General features: G+C 56.1%; 1 protein-coding gene and 1 long non-coding RNA gene across 4 annotated transcripts in view; both read right to left on the bottom strand.

Annotated features, from left to right (window-relative positions):
• Positions 1-716: 716 nt before the first annotated feature.
• LOC115525665 lies at positions 717-6,956 on the bottom strand. 2 transcript variants are annotated; one of them, XR_003972424.1, is made up of 3 exons: positions 5,233-6,956; positions 4,036-4,172; positions 717-3,456 (listed from the first exon to the last, which is right to left on the bottom strand). It is a non-coding gene; the product is annotated as an uncharacterized LOC115525665 (long non-coding RNA). The 2 variants fall into 2 exon arrangements; XR_003972423.1 differs by lacking the exon at positions 5,233-6,956 and having other exon boundaries at positions 4,036-5,224.
• Positions 6,957-7,738: 782 nt separating this feature from the next.
• PRDM11 (PR/SET domain 11) overlaps positions 7,739-18,958 on the bottom strand; it is a 48,209-nt gene continuing 36,989 nt past the window's right edge. Inside the window, exons 6-8 of one of the 2 annotated variants that reach the window (XM_030331664.1) lie at positions 15,938-16,125; positions 11,162-11,788; positions 7,739-9,973 (exon numbers count right to left, since the gene is read on the bottom strand). In XM_030331664.1, the coding sequence (XP_030187524.1) occupies positions 7,809-9,973; positions 11,162-11,788; positions 15,938-16,125 (2,980 nt within the window). In that variant the 3' untranslated portion in view covers positions 7,739-7,808. The remainder of the gene's footprint in view (positions 9,974-11,161; positions 11,789-15,937; positions 16,126-18,958) is intronic. The other variant, XM_030331667.1, reaches the window with a different exon arrangement.

Below are 18,958 nucleotides of genomic sequence, written 5' to 3'. Positions count from 1 at the left end.
GAAGCCTCTGAGTGACCAACTGAGGGGACCTGAGTGACCTGAGGGTCACAGCCTGGGAGGAAGACAGCAGGTACTAAGAAGGCAGAGATTAAGGAAAGGGGAGAAGGACGGCCCCTGAAAGGAAGCCAATTAGCGGGGAGCCGAAGCTGAGAGTAGGAGAGCTTAGATCCTCTTTAGAAGAAATACAAACACTTTATGTCTTTACTGAATTTATGCCCATCTTTTCTCTAGAACAATTTGGGCAAAGCATCGCTTACACCCGTCCCCGTGCCAGTGCCGTTAGTGAACCAGTGGGGGAAGACCCTCCCCAGGGACCAGGTGTGCAGGTGGAGAACTGTGCAAGGCAGTTGGAGAGAGCATCAGAACAACAGTCTGTCTGCAACCGCTCTGGGTGTGCTTCCTCCCAGAGTCTCTGTGGGATAGATAAAGGCATGTGGGGGCAGGTAGGTTTATTTTAAATGGTTTCGGTTTTACACCTCCTTTTGGCCAGATAGGTGGGTGAGGCATGTAGGTTACCTGCTGGAAATGGACTTGACTGGGGGAAAAGCGAGAGAGGCAGGAAGGGGCTTAGAGGTCTCTTCTAGTACCTTCCAACCTGGCAGCGGCAGGCAGGCTCCTATCCTGACCCTGGAGCCTTTGAAATAGGACCCATTCTGGATTGCCCAGGGCCCAGGCCTGGGATGGAGGCAAGGAGGCAGAGATTCGACCTTGGTGAGTAAATTTAAATGCTTTTATTAACAATCTTCTTACATTACAAGGATAATATGACAAAAGGAAAGTTTCTGCGTACATATTATGATAAACCAACATAGCTCTATTTGTATCCAGTGTTCTAGGTCCCGTCACACAGGTACTATAAAGCGTAGTCTGCAAAATAATGTCAAGAGGTTTTTTTTTTTTTTAAGAAAGAAAGTATTAACATATTAATATGTGTGTGATAATAGACTCCTAAGTATCCCCCCCCCCCACCTTAGTTTTCCTTTGTGATTGAAATGAATCGGTTCAGCAGCGTGGGGGTGGAGAGAAGGAGAGAGACAGGGCTGAAACAGAGCAAATCAGACCTGCTGGCTCTTCCCGAGAGACCAAAGTGAAGACGCAGGGGCGCCCGAGGGCAGCCTGGCCCTTGTCTCCTCGCAAGCAGTATTTACTGTAACCGGCTGTCCTCGCCTGGACGGAGGCACGGTGCCCGTGAGGCCCATGGTATGCTCTCTCTCTGAGGTACAGTGCATCGTGGATTGCTACCCGGGGATGCCCACCCCTGGCCACGGGTCTGACCCACCACCGTGGCAGGAAGGCTCGGGCCGCCCTGGTCTTTCTGGAGGCACTGGAAGGGATTCCGAGACCCAGTGGGCAGCCAGCTGTGGCTCAAGGAGACCCAGGCAGACGTGGAGGGGCGAAGAGGTGGGCATTGGCGAAACAGACCTGCCCCAGACCATAGGTGTAGAGGTTGGGTCTGCTGGAGACTGAGGTACGTTGGTAGATGGCAGGGAAGAGGAGGACGTGGGGTCAGAGGAGGCTCGGGGACAGAGGTAAGTGCCTTTGGAGAGCCGAAAGGCCTAGGCTGGTCCGGAGGAGAGGGGGCGGCCGCTGGCTGTCTCCTATCACCTGCAGCCCTGTCGGCCCCTCCTCTCCTACCTCCAGGGAAACGAAACGGTGGAGAGAAACCCGGAAGCGAACGGGCTCCTGATTTGGTCGGGGCCACGCAAGCCCTCGGTGGCACTGCCGGCTGCACCAGCGGCCTCCCCAGACGCCCCAGACACACCTTCCCAGCCTGGGGCGGGAGCAGGGATAAAAGCCAGGGAAGGCGTCCTCCCCAGTGGAAGCGGATAAGCTCGGGGCATCCGGCTCAGCCGCTGCCTCGAGTCACAGAATCGGAACAGTGTACGTGAACTAAACCTGCCTGTTACGGTGGCGGTGGGCGGAGGGGTCACGGGCCTCCACGAGGGGGAGGGGAGAGCGTTGTCCTGAGTACAGCCAGCAACAGCAGCTGTGCAAACCGGGCTGAGCCGAAGCCCTGCTTGTGAACTTGAGTTTTCACTGAAGCCCTGGGTGCGGGGGGTCTGCCGCTCCCGCCCTTCTCCGGCGCCCCCCGCCCTGGCCCGAAAGCCTCCACGTAGCGGGCAGCACTGGCTGGTGATGTTCACGCCGCCTGCTTCACCCCTGCAGCGCCCTGGCAGACAGCGGTGGAGGGGGTGAAGGAGGCGGGAGCAGCCGCACTTCAGAGGCTTGGCCTCTAGGGGTCAGCAGAAGCACCTAAGGGGGGAAGGAGGGCATCCTCCCCGGGCCCCTCTGGGTCCAATGTGCACCTTTCCGGTTGCCACCAGCGCTGCTCATTCCTGTAGGGGGAGGGCATTAGGGGAAACTGTGCAGTGGTCCCTCCACCAGGGCCCAGAGACCACGTCCCAGGGCCGAGCAGCAGTGACCACCTAAGTGTCGGACTGCAGGGGGTGAGGGGGGACGTGGGGGGCACTTCGGCTGGAGCTCAGAGGGCGAGTATCTCCTTCCACCTCAGCCCAAGCCTGCGGTAAAGGAGAGAAAGTGCGCGGAGAGGGCAGAGGCCCGGGGACTCTCCTGTCCTGCACTGTGGGCAGGAGACCCCATTCCCGGCAGACAGTGCCCTCCTGGCTTCCACATCTCCCCCTGCAGAGGCCCTGCCTCCTCCCTCTTTGCACAACATAGCGACAGGCTTTCCCGTTGCTCTCCCAGCTCTCTATAGACTCTATTTTTATATCTATTTAAAACATAGAAATGTATAAATATATAGGATATTATTTATAGATATATAGACGTGATTTAATCTCTTACTCTGTGTGTATACGTACGGCATATGTCCATATATACAATATATATGCTGTAGCATTTGTATGATACACTGCACATACCCCCTGCTTCCATGCGCTCTCCTAGGGAGACTGGATTGCATAGGTATTTCCAGGGCAACACCACTTGAAGGGATGGGGGGGGGGGGGGGACAGGGCGGAGGGGGGAAAGCCAGATGGAAGAGGAGGGCTGTACCATTTTCCTCCCAAAAGGGCACTTTTTTTCCTCCCTCTGGCTAACGCACAAGGATCACCTCAAAGGCTTCTTAAAATATCACAGCTCCATCCACTCAGCGTAAGGACCCTGTGAGCAGAGACCAGGAGAGAGGTCTCCCTCCAAGCAGAAGGGCCCCACGTGTCTCTGGAGGAAATCTTCCTTCCTCAAGATATGAGGAGGAAACAAGGCCAGAACCCACGACCCAGCACAGAACCCATGACCACTCCCAGGAGGCTGGTGTCTGCAATGGGACCGTCCCAGGGTCCCCTGCTGTCCAAACACGCCTTTCTCACCTAAGGAGGCCTGGCCTCCCTGCTTTGGCTGTCCCAGGCTGACCTGGCTAGGGTGGCCACTTGAAGGGGTGAGGGGGGCGTGAGGTCCAGTGTCCCCGGAACCCTCTGCACAAACTGGGCGTAGGACCTAGAAAAACACAAATTCTAGTTGGAAATCAACCCAGACCATATGCCATCACCAGAGCCAGATCCAGAATTCCTATCCCTAGAGGGGATGGGAGGGAAAACACACGGGGAGGAATCTAGAAAAGAAGTTCTACTTCAACCCCAGGCCACCTCCTGGACGCCACGGGGCTCAGGAGAACAGCGGCCCCACAGCCCAGGTGGGCCAATCCCATAAGCCATTTCTGTCTCGCTGCGACCACGTTCGGCATTCTATGCGTCCTTCCCTGTTTCCTCCTTCTCGGTATCACGTCCAAATGGCAGCTATTTAAACGTTACCTTAAATAATTACAAGGTCCTTCCTCCAAATGAGAGGGTTGACATAATAAGCAAGTCAAGGACAGGGGGCTGAGCAAGACAACTCAACATGGAAACAGGTAGCGGGGCTGGGGCGAGACCCCCACCTGCCCTGGGTTCAGGGCCCGGCACCGCGGCCGCCCAAGCAGACGCCCGGCAGCCCAAGCCCGCTCTCATTCTCCAGTGAGGATGAGGAGACAAGAATGTCGTAGGCAGTCGTGGACAAAGTAAAAATAAAAATAAAAACCTGGTGTTTTGGATGCCTGGACTCTCCTGTCCGACGGGGTGGGCAAAACGTGGGGATTCTGATGTGGCGAGAGCTGTAGACGGGGCTGGGCTACCCTCAGCTTCCACAGATACTGGATGGCAGGGGGTGTCTTTGTCCTCCAATAGAGGAAGCGAACCATGTTAATCATAAGGGCTTGTGGCGCCCAGGCTGTGCAGTGTATCTCCTGGGCACACACGGCCACGAACCTGAACTCACTTCCCACCCTCCTCTATGAGCCAAAGAAAATCACTCATCGGTCAGCCCAATTAGGACAAGTCTCAACCCCGGAGACAAACATGTCATTCTAAGCCAGTGGCTGAGCTCAAGGGCTCTGTCTCATCTGAAGTGACCATATTTGGGATACAAGGACTGCCCGGCCACAGCTTTTTATACCCATCAAAGGGAGATCAGGCTAGCTAAGCCTGTGGTTCCCTGGGCGAGACCCCGTGGGGGCCCGTTCTCCCGAAAGTCTTTCACGAGGAGGCGGGAGAGTGGCAACTCCCATGTTAGAAATCACGCGCGACATTCACAGGCTGGGAGCACTGAGCCTCCTGGGAGCATCCGGGTTGAAAAAAAGACCCTGTGTAAATTGCAGTGGGCGTGTCACCCAAATTGTGCCCTGGTTACTTCCGGTCCCAAGGTAAAGTGGCCTTCAGAGTGCCTCACACCACCCAGGCCTGGCTGGATTCAACAGAAGCCATGAGCACCCGGAGTTTTAGAGCGCCTTGCCAAACTTCGAGCACCCCCGGCCCCCGAGAGAGCTCAACCTGCCCCGGGCGTGGAGCCTGGCCCGGCAGGAGACCACCCGCAGTCCCCGTGCTGCTAGCTCGCGCTCATGCTCCTAGCCCAGAGGTATGTCACCAGCTCACGGCAGATGCTGGCGTAGGCCCGAAGGATCTTTTTCCCCCGTCTGGATAAAAATCGGAGCTAATTCGGGCCATGGCCTCTTGAAACAGTCACGGCCCTGACCAGTCCTCAGGCAGACATCAGTGATTCTCTCTTCCCGGTTTTCAAATGAGTGGTCCAGGGGATGGCTCCCAGTGTAGTGGGAGGAGAGGAGCAGAAGGGGAAAGGAGAAGGTCTAAGGCAACTGGTGGCTCGAAGAAAGGATCCCAACCTACTTTTGCCGGCCCCCACCAAGGTTCCCCTTGCCAGCCTTCTCTGCCCCCGACCCACCTCCCTTAGTCCGCGTGATGTTCCAAGAAAGCTCCCACAGGCATGATAGTTTTTGTGTGTGGCGGACAGAATGTCCGGGAGGGTAGGGTGGAACCTTGTGCTTTGCAAAGGCATCCCACTTGACCACAAATACTGACCCGGATGGGAGGAGCGGCGGAGGGCGGGTGGGGGGCGGGGGGGGGCGGGTAGGGAACACATCAGCTTGAAGTACGGACATGGTTTGAGGCTGGGAATTCCGAAGCCTCAGAAAGAGCTTTGGGTGTTTCCTTGCTAGTTTCTGCTCTCTCCTTGTTCAGAGGAGGGTGGGGAAGTACGAGGGACTGGGAAGGGGGCCAGGAGGGGGGGGGTGGGTGGTGAATGTCACCAGGCAGGGGTGCATTGATTTGTTGAACAAGGCAGCATATGAGGCCTGGCAGTGGGACAGTTGGAGAAAACCGGGTGGTTTGTTTTTTTTTTGTTTCTTGTTTTTTTTTTTTTTTTTTAACATGCTACATCACTGTTGAAAACAAACGAAAAAGTTTCAAAAATAATATATAATATATATATATATAATATATTTATATAATGAAAAGCTATCAACTAGCAGCAATGATTCTAAAGTTATCTTAGCACCAAGACCATAGGGGTGGGGGGAGGGGACGTGTGGGGAGTGAAGGTACGGGCAGGACAAGGAAAGGGGAATGACATGTTCAGTGTTGATGACATTTCCACTACGGTTCTCAACAGCGGCACGAGGCCTCGGAGACAAGCTAAACCAAGAAGGAAGGAAGCCACCACAGTTCTACGTCTGAGCCGAGCAGGTTGGAGACACGGGGGCCTGGCCTGTGGCCCGATCACACCGTCCTCTCTGCCCACCCTCTGCCGAGTGAGAGGACCTGACCACGGACAACGCAGATCTTCCTTCCTCCCCCGAACACGACCTGCACCCACAATGTAGGATCTCTGCATATCAGATATGCATAAGTCAGATGTGGAAACATGAACAGAAGTTTGTAACAGCTCACGCACATTTTGTTTAAAAAAACTCCCTTGCGAGGTATACTGGTAGTTAAATGAACAAAAGAGCATCGATCAGACTCCTCTAGCTTAAAACCATTACTTGCCCCAGGGAATAGGCAAGTGGCTATTTCTAAAGCTTATATTGTGGTTGTGTGTGTGTGTGTGTGTGTGTGTGTGTGTGTACGTGCGTGTGTGTGTGCGTCTGTGTGTGTGTGTGTGTGTGTGTGTGTGTATGTAGGCTGCTGCCTTGAGAGTCCCGTCTGACCTCTTGTTTATTCCTTTTCTTTAGGACGTCTCTACCCTGTTCAAAAAAGGAGGCATTCACAGGCATGGATACAAGGCCTGGCTCCCCACTGCTTCCTGCCAGGCTGAAGGGTTTATTATCAGCCTTGTCACCAAAGAAGGCCACCATCTCTAGGGACCCTCCTTGGAGTCACGCACAACCCAGGGCACAACCTGCATTGACATCTCCTGCCACTGAACTATAGCAGGCATTTGATTATTAAATGCACAAAAAAATGCCCCCAACACATCATATGATTATAAAGACAGAGCATAAATAATTCACGTAAATTGAATCCACACTCTCCATCGGACTTGCTTTTAGCCAAAAATCGCTGCCCTATGAGGGTCTGGACTTCCTGGCTCTTCATTTCCCCCAAAGTCCTGGATCTGAATGGAATTGTATTATTTTACCCCACACCACGGGAGAACAGGAATGCAAAAAAAAATTCCCACCCCACCCCCCACCCCCCAACACACACCTTGTCCCTTCCCCACGATTTCAAGCTCGGTTGTAAGGCAGTTTTGCCTTCAGTACAACAGGTAATATCTTCAGGATCCAGGGGGCTGGAAGGAGGGAATCCAGAACCCAGAGACGGGAGAGGCGACAGAGGTGGGGAGTGGTGGGTGTCACAGTTTGACCGACACGTTTGTTTCTAAGACAGTGAAGGAACGCTCAACAGGAAACGAGCACAAACCTCTCAAGCTGAAATCAGGTGGGACAAGGGAGAAAGTCACACACACACACACACCCCAATCCGGATACACCACCTGCCCCCCTCCAAAATCAGAGATGGGTCTCAGCTACGCCAGCACGGCAGCGAAGAGGCCAAGAACCCCCGTCGTAAACCAAACGGGAAAAGCAAAGGCAAGACAGAAACCCAAACCCCAGCCCCTCAACCCCCCCCAAACGAAAACATAAAACGAAACAAACCACCTAAAGGTGATGACAGAGACCCGTCGTTTTAGCTTAGGCTGTTGGTTGGCTGTTAGGCGGGAACGCGTGTGGCCCCAGCACATGCTTCCGTGAGTGAAAACGGCTGCGGGATCTTGTAGACAAGAGTCGGTTTCCAACATCGTTCCTTTGTGAAAGCTCCCAGTGGCTTCTGGTGGATGCGTCACCTCGGTTCTTAAAAATTTTCAGTGTGGGTTTTTATATATATATATATATATATATATATATATGTATGTATATATATATATAATATAATATATATTTATAGAATATATCAAAGCTTATGAGTATAGATTAAAAAAATATTCAACAGCTTAGTGAACTCTGTGACGCCGGCCCCCTAGATGTCCGGGTAAAACTCTGACCCGTGGTCCACGGTCTGCAGCACCGGCTTCTGTTCCAGCGCGGACATCCTGCTGAGGACCTCGGCCGACAGCGCGTAACTGTTGCCAGACTTCTCCTCAAACCAGCTGTCCAGGGCTCGCTTGGCGTCGAAGCTGGCGATGGGCGGGCCGTTCACGGCGATCGTCAACAGGTCGCTGAGCTGCTCCAGGGTCAGGCGGGAGCGGTGGTTTTTGCGAACTCGCTGCAGGGCGTTGCGGCCTTTCTCGCAGCAGGCGGTGGAAGTGGGGAGGACCTTGAGGACCTGGATGACCTTGTTCAGGAGCGGGAACCTCTGTTTGTACTTGCAGATGTGGCCGATCAGGTCTTTGAAGCCGTTTTTGGTGTAGTAGTCGGCCTTGAGCTCCCGCCACTCCATCAACAGGCTGCCCCGGGGGTCCAGCCCCTCCCTGCAGACGTCCCGGGAAAAGGTGGGGATGGCCTCCAGGTGCTCGAATATCTGCACCATGTCCTCCTTGCCGTAGCTCACGAGCTCCTCGCTGTTCCTGGGCCAGGCGGCCAGGTCGAACACCTGGCAGGCTTTCACGAAGATCCGGCTGCGGGAATCAAACCTCTGGGCCAGGATCACCTGGGTCTTCTGGCAGATCTTCTCCCGGACGGACTGGAACTTGGCCTCGGCCACCCTGAGGTTCTTCATCGCGATCCCGTTGAAGCTCTCCCGGAAGTTCTCCTCGAACTCCTGCAGGTACTCCCCCGGGGAGTCGGCCAGCCGGCTGATCTCCTGGATGGCCTCCTCGATCTTGTCGTCCACCTGGGACACCAGCAGGTACTCGCCCTGGAAGACGTAGGCCAGGCGTGAGAGCACGGCGATCACGTCCAGGAGGAAGTAGATGAGCTTGACCGACTGGTAGTCCATGAGGAACTGCAGCAGGGCCAGCGCGATGGCGGACGCGTCCGCCCGCTGGGTCTGGCTGCTGACGTCCTTGAGGTGGGCCACCACCTCCAGGTAGTCCTTGATGAGGGCGTTGAGGACGTTCTGCTCCCCGATGATCCACCTCACGGCGCGGATGTCCCCCAGGAACTCCGTCTCCTCGCACAGGGTGGCCGCCGTGGACCGCAGCTCGCACATGAGGCGCGGCGAGTAGCGGTAGAAGCTGAGCAGCTGCTTCAGGTTGTTCTCGAGCTCCTCCAGGCAGGGGAGCTCCTTCCCGCTGATGGCGTCCAGGATCTCCAGGTGGGGCCGGTGCACCATGAAGGGCAGGCACAGCAGCCAGGGCAGCGTCTTGCGGATGGTCATGAACATGCTGGCGCGCAGGCTGGCCGTGACGTTGGCCCCGTCTATGCCCAGGCCGACGGTGGGCTTCTCGTCCTGCAGCCGGATGCCCAGGGCAGAAAAGGCCCGGTCGAGGGCCTGCAGGTAGCTCTCCGTGCCGGAGAAGCCCAGCTCCTGCAGGGACAGGAACTCCGTGGCCGGGGGCCCGTCGCTGCTGGTGTACTGGACGTAGACGGCCACCGTGTCGGCCAGCAGGTCGTCGCTCTGCCCGTCCAGGATGATGCTGAGGCAGGGCGACTGGCGGATGCGCTCCACCAGGTCCTCGCGCAGCGCGCGGGCGATGTGGTGAATGAGGATCTGGCAGTCGCCCTCGTTCATGTACTGGTCCACCACCTTGAGCTCGCACTTCCGCAGGAGCTCGGCCAGGGGCCGGAAGTCCAGGTAGGGCCTGCCCTCGAGGGCCAGGTGGTAGGCGGTGTTGAAGAGCAGGGTCATGTTGCGGCACATCTCCTCCGTCTTCTCGGGGTGCATGCGCAGCTTGTACAGCTGCAGGCACTTCTTGTGCAGGTTGCTCTGGCTGTGCAGCTTGATGGTGTGGATCTTGAACTGCTTGGAGCCGATGATGAAGGCCGACGTGCGGGACGACTGCACCGTGTACTGGCGGCAGACGTGGCACCACATCTCGTTGAGGGTGGGGGAGTACCGCAGGAACCAGAACTTCTTGAGCCACTCCTGCTTAAAGCGCCGGATCCGGCGCCCGGTGGCGGACGACATCTTGGAGGGCTCGTCGGCGGCGGTCATCATGTCGTTGGAGACGGATTCGTCGGCCGAGTCGACCTCCTGGTCGTCGTCCTCCAGGATGGCGGGGCCGGACACCATGCTCTCAGAGGCTGCAAGACAAACGGGAAGGAGACATTTGAAGGCCCGGGGGCGAACACAGCGACTTCTCCAAAGCGACCGGGCACGCTGCCCCAAACAAAGGCGCCGCGCTGCGTGACCCGCGAGCCACCTGCGACGACGGACCGAACCCCGGCCTACGATTTGTTTTACAGGCACTCTGGCTATCCGCGTGTGGCTTCTCCTCTCTGGCGGGAGGGGGGGGGGGGCGCCCCCCGGTGGCCGCCCCGCGCCGGGCCGCCGGCCCTCACCCTCCACCAGCGGGTGCTCACGGAACCTCATCTTCCCCACCGGCTGAGCGGCACGACCACGAGAGCCGACCTGGCGGAGAGAACGAAGCACGTCGAGCGTCCCCGAGTCCCCCCGGGGCGAGGACGCGGGGGCTCGCTTATCCCAGAGGCCAGCGTGGTCGGGGCCGGCGTGCGGCCCTCGCGGGAAGGCAGCTTGCCAAGGCCCCGGGGCTATTTCAGGATCTGAATGCAGCTTGGTCAAGACGCATGCTTCGAGTATCTGAAACGCCTCACTCTGCGCTACGGGATGAGGTTAAAATAGGAAACGCTACGTAAATGCTGGACTCAGCCGCAGCTGTGTTCCGAAAAAACCTTGCCGGTTGTCGACCGAGTCTAAAGATCCCAGCGGCCGACAGCAAAGCACCGAGGCGTGCAGCCACACGCCCCCGCATCCCAGTCCTTCTAGAACACTCCGGGCAGGGGAGATAGGACCGCGTGCGGCTGAAGCGCGATTCGGGAAGAGAAGAACGAGGCTGCGTTCCGGGACTGAGGTCAACAAGGCCGGGAGCTCTCCCCCACGGGATGCCCTGCTTGGGACTGGGGAGAGAGAGAGATTGGGTTTAGAAGTTGAGCGTGGGGCTGAGACACCGGTAGGCCCACTAGAGAGAGGCAGCGGGTCAAGAACACAGCACACACCCCTCCAGCAGTGGAACTTCCTTTATTGACGGGGGGGATACAAGGGCATGACGCGAGGCGTCCCGCTGGAGCTGAGAAGCAGCCTGTCGGGGGCAGGCACCTGCGGGCAAGGGCCGCGACCGGAGTCCGCCCCCCCTCGTGACACGCCTCAGGTCCCCCCGGGGAAGGTGGCTCCAGCAGAGAGCGCCGGGCCACCCTCACCCTGCCCACCGGGCGCCCGTCCCTCCGGCCACAGTCTCATCCACGCCAACTTACCTGCGGGGTCCGAGAGCTCCGGGAGCTCCAGGGCCTGTGCGGGCAGCACGGGGGGTTCAGGAAGCTTCCCAGACTTAAGCATATCTAGTTCGGCCTGGAGCTCCCGGACTTTCTTCTTTAGGCGAATACAGTTAGGGCAAAAGGAGGTGGTGGGGAGCTCGTGAGGGTCGGACGCAAGGGAGGCCTCGGCGGGGCTGTCGGCCTTGAAGGACGAAGGCTCTTCTTCTTCATCCTCCAACGGGCCTGGTTCCTTGGAAACCCCCTGGGGGATCTTCCAGTCCCCTTCCCCCTGGGTCCGGCCGACATTCTGCACGCCATGGGACACGGTCATGGCGCACCGACTGTAGGCCTCGTCCTGGTACTTGGGGACTTTCCTGATGACCAGCGAGGTGCTCAGTGCCAGCTGGTGCGCTTCCGCCTTCGCGGATTCCAGGGAAGCCTCCAGCACGTCCTTGAAAATGAGGTCAATCTTCTTCTTCTTGGCCTGGGGGTGCACATCCCCCTCGTCAAAGCCACGCTTGTAGGGACTTTTGCCCTGTCTCAACACGGGGAGCGGAAGGGGACCCCTCAGGTCTTCTGGGTTATCCAGAGCCTGTTCAGACTTCTCCCTCTGCAACCTCTTCTCTCCTAGGAAGGAAAACCAGGGCGTGAGGAAGGGGGGAAAAGCCCCGACGTGGAGAAACCAACAGAAAACAAGGCACGCCTCCTATCAGGAAAGTCACTTGACACATCCCTCTGGATCTGGCCTTGTGGGGCAGGTGTGACACGGCAGGGAGAGAGAGGCGGGTCACTCAGCGGATCACGGGGTCTAGAGTGGGATCCCGAAACGTGGGCAGAACTCTCTAAAAAGACCACGCGTTGCACGGGAGCCTTATGTATACACGCGGCACATTCACAAGTGGAGAGAATGCTATAGGGGAGGGCAGCGGGAAGTGCGGTAGCCCTAGAAGATGACACCCCCACCGATCAAACCGGGCGGGTGGGCGCGCACCTCAGAGCTCAGTGCGTGTGGCTCCCCGCCCTCCAGGCTTCTCGTCCAGTCCTGGCAATTGGAAGACGGCTGCTTCGACTTGGTAAAAGGTACACACGAAACACGGAGTCCTCTCCCTGGCCGCCCCGAGACGGCCCCTCGGGGCAAAGACCGACCCACAGCCAACCATCCTTTCTAACTCTCCCAGTGATCAGAGGACGAGGTGCACGGAAGAGAGCGTGACCTGAACGTCTGTGGTTCTCCCACAACCGAGGCAGGGGGGAATGGGGGGGAACGGGAAGACGGGGGGGGGGGGGGCCCCCCCGCAGTGGCTGACGGCTCCCGGGCGGGCAGCCTCCAGCATGACAAAGAGGGGCGTGACCCCACTGACCCAAAGCATTCCTGAAATATAGCTGTGTCTCCTTACCTGATGATACAAAGAACGCTCCCTTTTCTAGCTCTTTCCATCACGTGACTGGCTTCAAAGACGTTGCCGAGCTCCCAACAAGAATTTTAGCCTGATCCTTTGAAACGGCCGCCACAGTCTCATAAATTGCTATAGAAGGGCGTATGCTCCCCGGGGGTGCAGACGCTACAGGGGACCCTCAGAAGGTCCTGACGGCGGCCTGTGGGGCCGGGGAATCTCAAAGGGCTTCCTAGATAGAGGCGGGGCCCTGGGAGCTGACTCCGAGCAGTGGCTTGACCTGAATGTATGTTGCGGATGGATTTCCAAAAGCCGTGTTTGCTAAAAACCTCTGAGTAGAGCAGAGGCCAAAGGATCTCTGGGAACAATCCAGAAGATCCATGCTATGCCCGAGCCCTGGCTCCCCGCAGCCGGCAAGGGGTGCCGTGCCCCGGCCCGTGTATGAATCCAGGCTTCCGACGGGTAACAGCACAAAAGGGGGTAACCTAATCAGGACACCCCTCTTCTGTCCTCGCACGAATGCCTGAACGTTATGTTCAGGGCCCCTGAAAGTCAGGTGGCTCTCACAGCCTGTATTTTTATAATGACCGAGGAGCAGAAAGGGTGGACGTGAACACTAACACGTTCGCGGTACAGATCAGCTATGACACTTGCCCATTTAGAATCTCCAAACGTCAAGGGCCACGCTTTCACTTCTCACAGACCAGTCAGGCAGCAAACAGCTTATGTCGGGAGCTCAAGGCTATACATCAGCAGGGAGTCCTCATGCGTCTCTGCTTAAAGACAAGGTCATTCAAATCTCCTAGGATGCGTGGGGGACTTCTTCGGACTCAAGGCGCTCAGAAAAATCTAAAGGCCGAGAAGGACCTTTCAGCATCGGGGAATTGATTTCAAAGCCTCCATTAAATACGGGGGGAAACACCACAGAGTGAATCGGTGGCTGAAAGTGGATGAAATGACACAAGGTTTTTTTTGAATACGCCTATCCGATGCATCCCGTTCTTAAAAGATCGCCACAAAGGCATACTTTACGCTGTCTGCAGGAAGAAGTTTCTGGGCTTCAGGTAACGTCCCTACTTAAGAAGGACCAGTAATTCATGCTCTGGCCTTTCTCAGGGCTCCAGCCCCCAATTACAAAGAAACTTCCTTCCACGCAAGACCCTCGGTGACTGAGTGTCGGGATCCCCTTCCCGGAGCGGGGCTGGCCCACCGATCTAAGATGCCACTAAACTGTATTCAGAGCCTGCCAAAGCTACATGCTACAGAGACGTCTACACAGCTAAAGGCCACTGAGCTCATGACTGCTCCCGAGGGCTTTAGGATCAAGCCCACCCGCTGCTCTGGCCCGGCCCCACGGTGCCTTTCAGTCTCCTTCCTGTTTCCTACTGCTCAGCCTGGCCAGGAACAGCCACTCCTTCCTCCTGTATCTTCACAAATCTTCACGTATCCCATCGCAAGCCTCTCTGCTACGCCTCCTTTGAACCACTCCCGAAAGGTCACTCCCTCCTCCGAGCGTTCCCCTCGGATCTCGGGGCTCTCTGAGGATGACCGCAGCTTGATGTGCTTTGGAGAAGACACTGGGGTGGGGGTGGGGGTGGGGGTGGGGGAGGATATCACAAATCCAGGAGAATTTCAGAAGATTATGGCCAAGGGATGGAACCTGTGTCCTCAGTTAGGACTTCTCTTGGTTTTCTTTTCTTCTGGTGATAGGACGATTCTTTTGGAGACTTCTTGGCCGTCTTCATTCGTGTCTTCCCTTATCCGTTCAACAAAGATGTATTGTGCATCAGGCACGGTTACACAAGGTCTCTTCAGAGGTCAAATGGAAACCATGGGAATCTCGTCATAGAAACCTGCCTTCCCGAGTGAGATCGGCACGTGGCCACCCTCCGGTTCCGAAGAAGACAAGAGGTGAGTATGTCGGCTGGGTCTCCCCACCGCCCCCCCAATCACAGATACCTTTTACCAAGTCAGGCAGCAGCTGTGCATTCAAGGTCCACAACCCGCTTTGTTCTGTTTTGTTTTTAAAAACAGCCTTGGGGCGCTTGGGTGGCTCAGCTGGTGGAGCGTCTGACTCTCGATTTCGGCTCGGTCATGTCTCATGGTCATGAGATCAAGCCCCATGCTGGGCTCAGCACGGAGCCTGCTTGGGATTCTCTCCCTCTCTCTGCCCCTCTCTGCTAGTGCTCACTCTCTCTCTCTCTCTCACTCTCCCTCAAAATAAATAAACTTCAAAAAAATGAACATAGCTTAATTGCAATGGGCCACCCTGCCCCCTTTCCCTCGTCTCCACTCATACTCCATGTGAAGATTTATTTCCAGTAAGTAGGTCGGTCAGGAGCGTGACATGGTGGGGCTTGGGTATAGTCCTGGTTCCTGAGACCAGATGGACTCTGGGTCTTTGAATGCTTTTCCTTAATGCAAGAAATATCCCCCTGAGAGGAGCTGGATTCACCAGTTTGCCTGGGCCAGGCTGAGGCTGGAATAGAGAGGCAAAGGGCTAGGGGCTGGGGAGCATTTTAAGCCACTTTCAAATGACGCATTTAAATGGAGCTGGATGGACATCTCCCCCACCAGGCCACCACCCACACCTAAGGTCACCTTCCCACCTCCCTCCCTGAGAAGAACTGCCTTCTTCTAACAGGGATGGTTCATTCACAGCGTGTGATTAGGACTTTCAGGAATGAGGCCAGGAGGAAGCTGGGAAGAAGCGAGTTTGGTCTGGGAGGCCGTATACCGTCGTAGGTTAGAGCTGAGACCCTGGACAGTGCCCTTCCTAGCCCCGTGACCCCGGGTGAGTCGCTGTATTCATCCGATGCTCAGTTTCTACATTGGTGAGCTGGGGGATGATCAGCCACACGGGACGGTCAGCCTTAAAAGTTTCCAACCGAGGGCTTACAGGGCTCAAGGTGGGCATTGCTCCAAATGGGCGCATTACCCAGCTAATTCCCACCGCACCCTTACGAGGTAGGGGAACACCGCAGAACCGCCGCTGGGCACGGGGTAAGCACTTAGCAAATGTTAGTATCACTGCGACAGGGACGGGTTGTAGCACCTTCCCGTCGGTTTGAGTCGGAGAAAGAGGACCAACTTTGATTACACTTATGCGCTTGGCTTTGGGGCCCTGTCTCTCTCCCGGATACTCTCCGATGCCTGCGCCAGGGTTTCTGAGGGAGGACGGCACCCTGGAGGGTCTGCGGCCCCGCCCAGAGCCGCCGCTCACACGCAGACCGTCCGTCCCCCGCCCCGCGTCCCTCTGGGTCTCCCCGTCGCCGCTGGACTGCATTCCCCAACGGTCTTCTCAGGAAGCTCCCAGAGAAGCACTCCTGGCCTCCCCTGTGTTTGGTGGCGGGCGTGGCCCTCACCTCGGGTGGGGACTCACCTCTGGCCAGATTGCGGTGGATGGTCTCCTGGGACATGCTGTGCAGACGCTTCATGTATTCCTTGCTGTACCAGACCCGGAGCCGCTCCCCGGGCCGGATGTCCCGGCAGGCTCGGAAGTAGATGTGCTCGCTGTGCTGGAACGCCAGCAGGTTCTGCTCCCTCTCTTCCCGGGAGATGACCACGTACCTGGGGGCGAGGGGGACAGGTGAGAACGCACGGGCCACTCGGTGGAGGTCAGAGGTCCACAGGCAAGGGGCGTGCGCAAAAGTCGAAGGACGGCTGCCTGTCCGGGATCGGGACCCCAGCTAGAGCCGGTCCCTCGTCCCAACGTCACAGTTTTGTGCGACCTCGAGCAAGCCTCCGACCCTCTGACGGTCTCTGTTTTCTGAGACTAGGGATGACAGCCGCCCTGCCTACCTCCCACGTACTGGTAAGCACAAAAATTCAACACCAGATATAAAAACGATTACCAAACCGAAAGGTCATGTCGTTCGCTCTTGGCTAAATTTTAACCGCGGGGACCCCCAGACACCTGCAGGCCTCCGATGGCGCTAAGTGTGGGATTCCTGGACTGTTTCCAGGATTTCACGAAGCCTAGAAGAAACAACCCATGTGACAACGGCGCCCCGAAGGCCAATTAACAAATGCTGAAGATCAATGTCTTTAAAAAGTGGGTGCCCGATGCTGACAGGAGACGAAGGGAAATAAGACCCAAGAGGAGGTTAGCAACGACTGGAAACTAAGACTCAGAGACGCTAAGTGAGTCGCCTGAAGTCACACAGCGAATAAATGGGAGATGGAGCTTTGAGGTCTGTGTCTTTCCCACTAGATCTCACGGCTCCTCTGTGGGCATGTAAAGCACCAGCCATGCCCAGATAACCTTTAAAGTTCTGCCAAACCCTCAGAATCTCTCCCTTACCCCCGCTCCCTGAAATGACATTTCCAACATCCAACCTGCCCCCTTCCAAAGCTGAGAGGATGTAACACCCACAGAGAAGCAGAGGCGGAGAGATCAAAAGGACAAGAGGAAACTGGAGTCTTAAGGATCCACACCACGCGAGCATCCAGGAAATTCGTCATAAAAAATACACTTCTTTTCCTCATGCTATGGTTTGTCTCAAAAGCCAGGATAGGAATCAAAGTCGGACTGGCCGGCATCGCCCAGAGAACGGTATTTGGGGCAGTCCCGGGTACGCAATCATTCCCGGGGAAAAATCCCAATGGGTCACGAGCAAATGAAAAGCACTCAGCATCACTCCAAAGGAAAGAAACGGCAAGTAGCACGTTGTCTCTTTGGCACAGATTTCTCTCCCTCTCTCCCCCTCTCTCTTTTCTTTTTTTTTTAAATTTTTTTTTTCAACGTTTATTTATTTTTGGGACAGAGAGAGACAGAGCATGAACGGGGGAGGGGCAGAGAGAGAGGGAGACACAGAATCGGAAACAGGCTCCAGGCTCTGAGCCATCAGCCCAGAGCCCGACGCGGGGCTCGAACTCACGGACGGCGAGATCGTGACCTGGCTGAAGTCGGACGCTTAACCGACTCCCCCTCTCTCTTTTCAATGATAACATCCACACTGGCTAGAAAAGTGTCTCCCAGACTACTGGTGGAGAATAAGTGGGCACAAGCCTCGGGGAAACAAATTGGCAATATGGCCTCGTACACCCGTGTTCACAGAAGCACTATTCACAACCGTCTGCAGGTGGGAGCGACCCATGCCCGCTGATGGATACGTGGATGAAAGGAATGTGGAATACACATACGATGGCTATTACTTGGCTTTAAAAAGGAAGGAAATTCCGATATACGCTGTACCGCGAATGAGCCCTGAAGACACATACCAAGCGAAGTGAGCCGATCACAAAAGGACACATACGGTAGGATCCCATTTATATGAGGTCCTTGCAGGAACAGTCAAATTCAGAGACAGAAAGGAGAACGGGGGTTGCCAGGGGCCAGGGTGGGGAGTGGGGGGACGGGGAGTTCGTGTGTAATGGGTATATAGTTTCAGTGGGGGAAGGCGAAAAGAGTCTTGAGGCGGATGGTGGTCACGACCCCGCAACGCGAGTGAAATTGATGCTGCTGAATTGCATACTTCAAAAAATGGTTACAGTGGTAAACTTTATGGTATGTGCATTCTGTCGCAATTTTTGAAAAATTTTAAAAAGGACCAGAAGATGCAGACCGAGTGGACGACTCGGCATACCACCGCCCTGGCTGTAGCATCGTTTACAATAACGCGAAAGCAAAAAACACCGAAACGTCCGATACCGGGGCAACAGCTTAGCGAACCGCGGCATATTCGTACGATGGAATGGCTCATCTATAGAAAAGTGTTTTCAAGGGATCTTTCGTGACTCGGAAAAAGGGCCCTGATAGGATGCAACGCGAGAACAGGAGGGCTGAAAGCTATCTATTCTATAGTTCCAACCATGCTCTAAAAACAAGGCTTGGTAAACTACTTGAAGGAAATATACCAATGCTTTAACAGTGATTGGCCGTTACAGGTGGACCTACTTTGTAAGTTTTTCTGTAATTTCCAAGTTTTCCTTATTAAGCAATTATTACGGTTACCCCTCTCCCCCCCCCCCCAAGAAAAGACACACGAACTCCACTTTCAGTACTGGTGGCGGTCGCGGTAGCCGCCTGCATTGTGAGTCTACATTCCTGGCCCCTCGGGCAGAGCACCCTGGAGCATGTCGTGCCCGTTGTCACGGATAGTCCCCTGTAGCCTCCGTTCTACTCGGCCCTGGAGGAGGCCGTGACCTTATAAGGGGAACCACTAGAGTCCAGGGACCAATCTACCTGACAGCAGGCTGCAGCACAGACCCCGGGGTTGCGGGGCTAAGGCCAAGGGAGGCAGCAGTGCAAACATGAGCGCCGGCTGCCTCCCCCGCTCTGAGAGAAGCAGTCGTGAGCTCCACCCTGCCAGGGTCACACGGGCAGGATGCATGGCGCTTAGGTCCCCAGAACCTGCTTGTGTCCAGAGACTAAATCAACGCATCTGTGTGCTTGTCAGCA

This window comes from Lynx canadensis, chromosome D1 (genome assembly GCF_007474595.2).
Source record: "Lynx canadensis isolate LIC74 chromosome D1, mLynCan4.pri.v2, whole genome shotgun sequence".
In the NCBI taxonomy this organism is placed as follows: Eukaryota; Metazoa; Chordata; class Mammalia; order Carnivora; family Felidae; genus Lynx; species Lynx canadensis.
The sequence above is the reverse complement of the archived record's forward strand: the minus strand, read 5'-3'. Positions and strand labels throughout refer to the sequence as shown.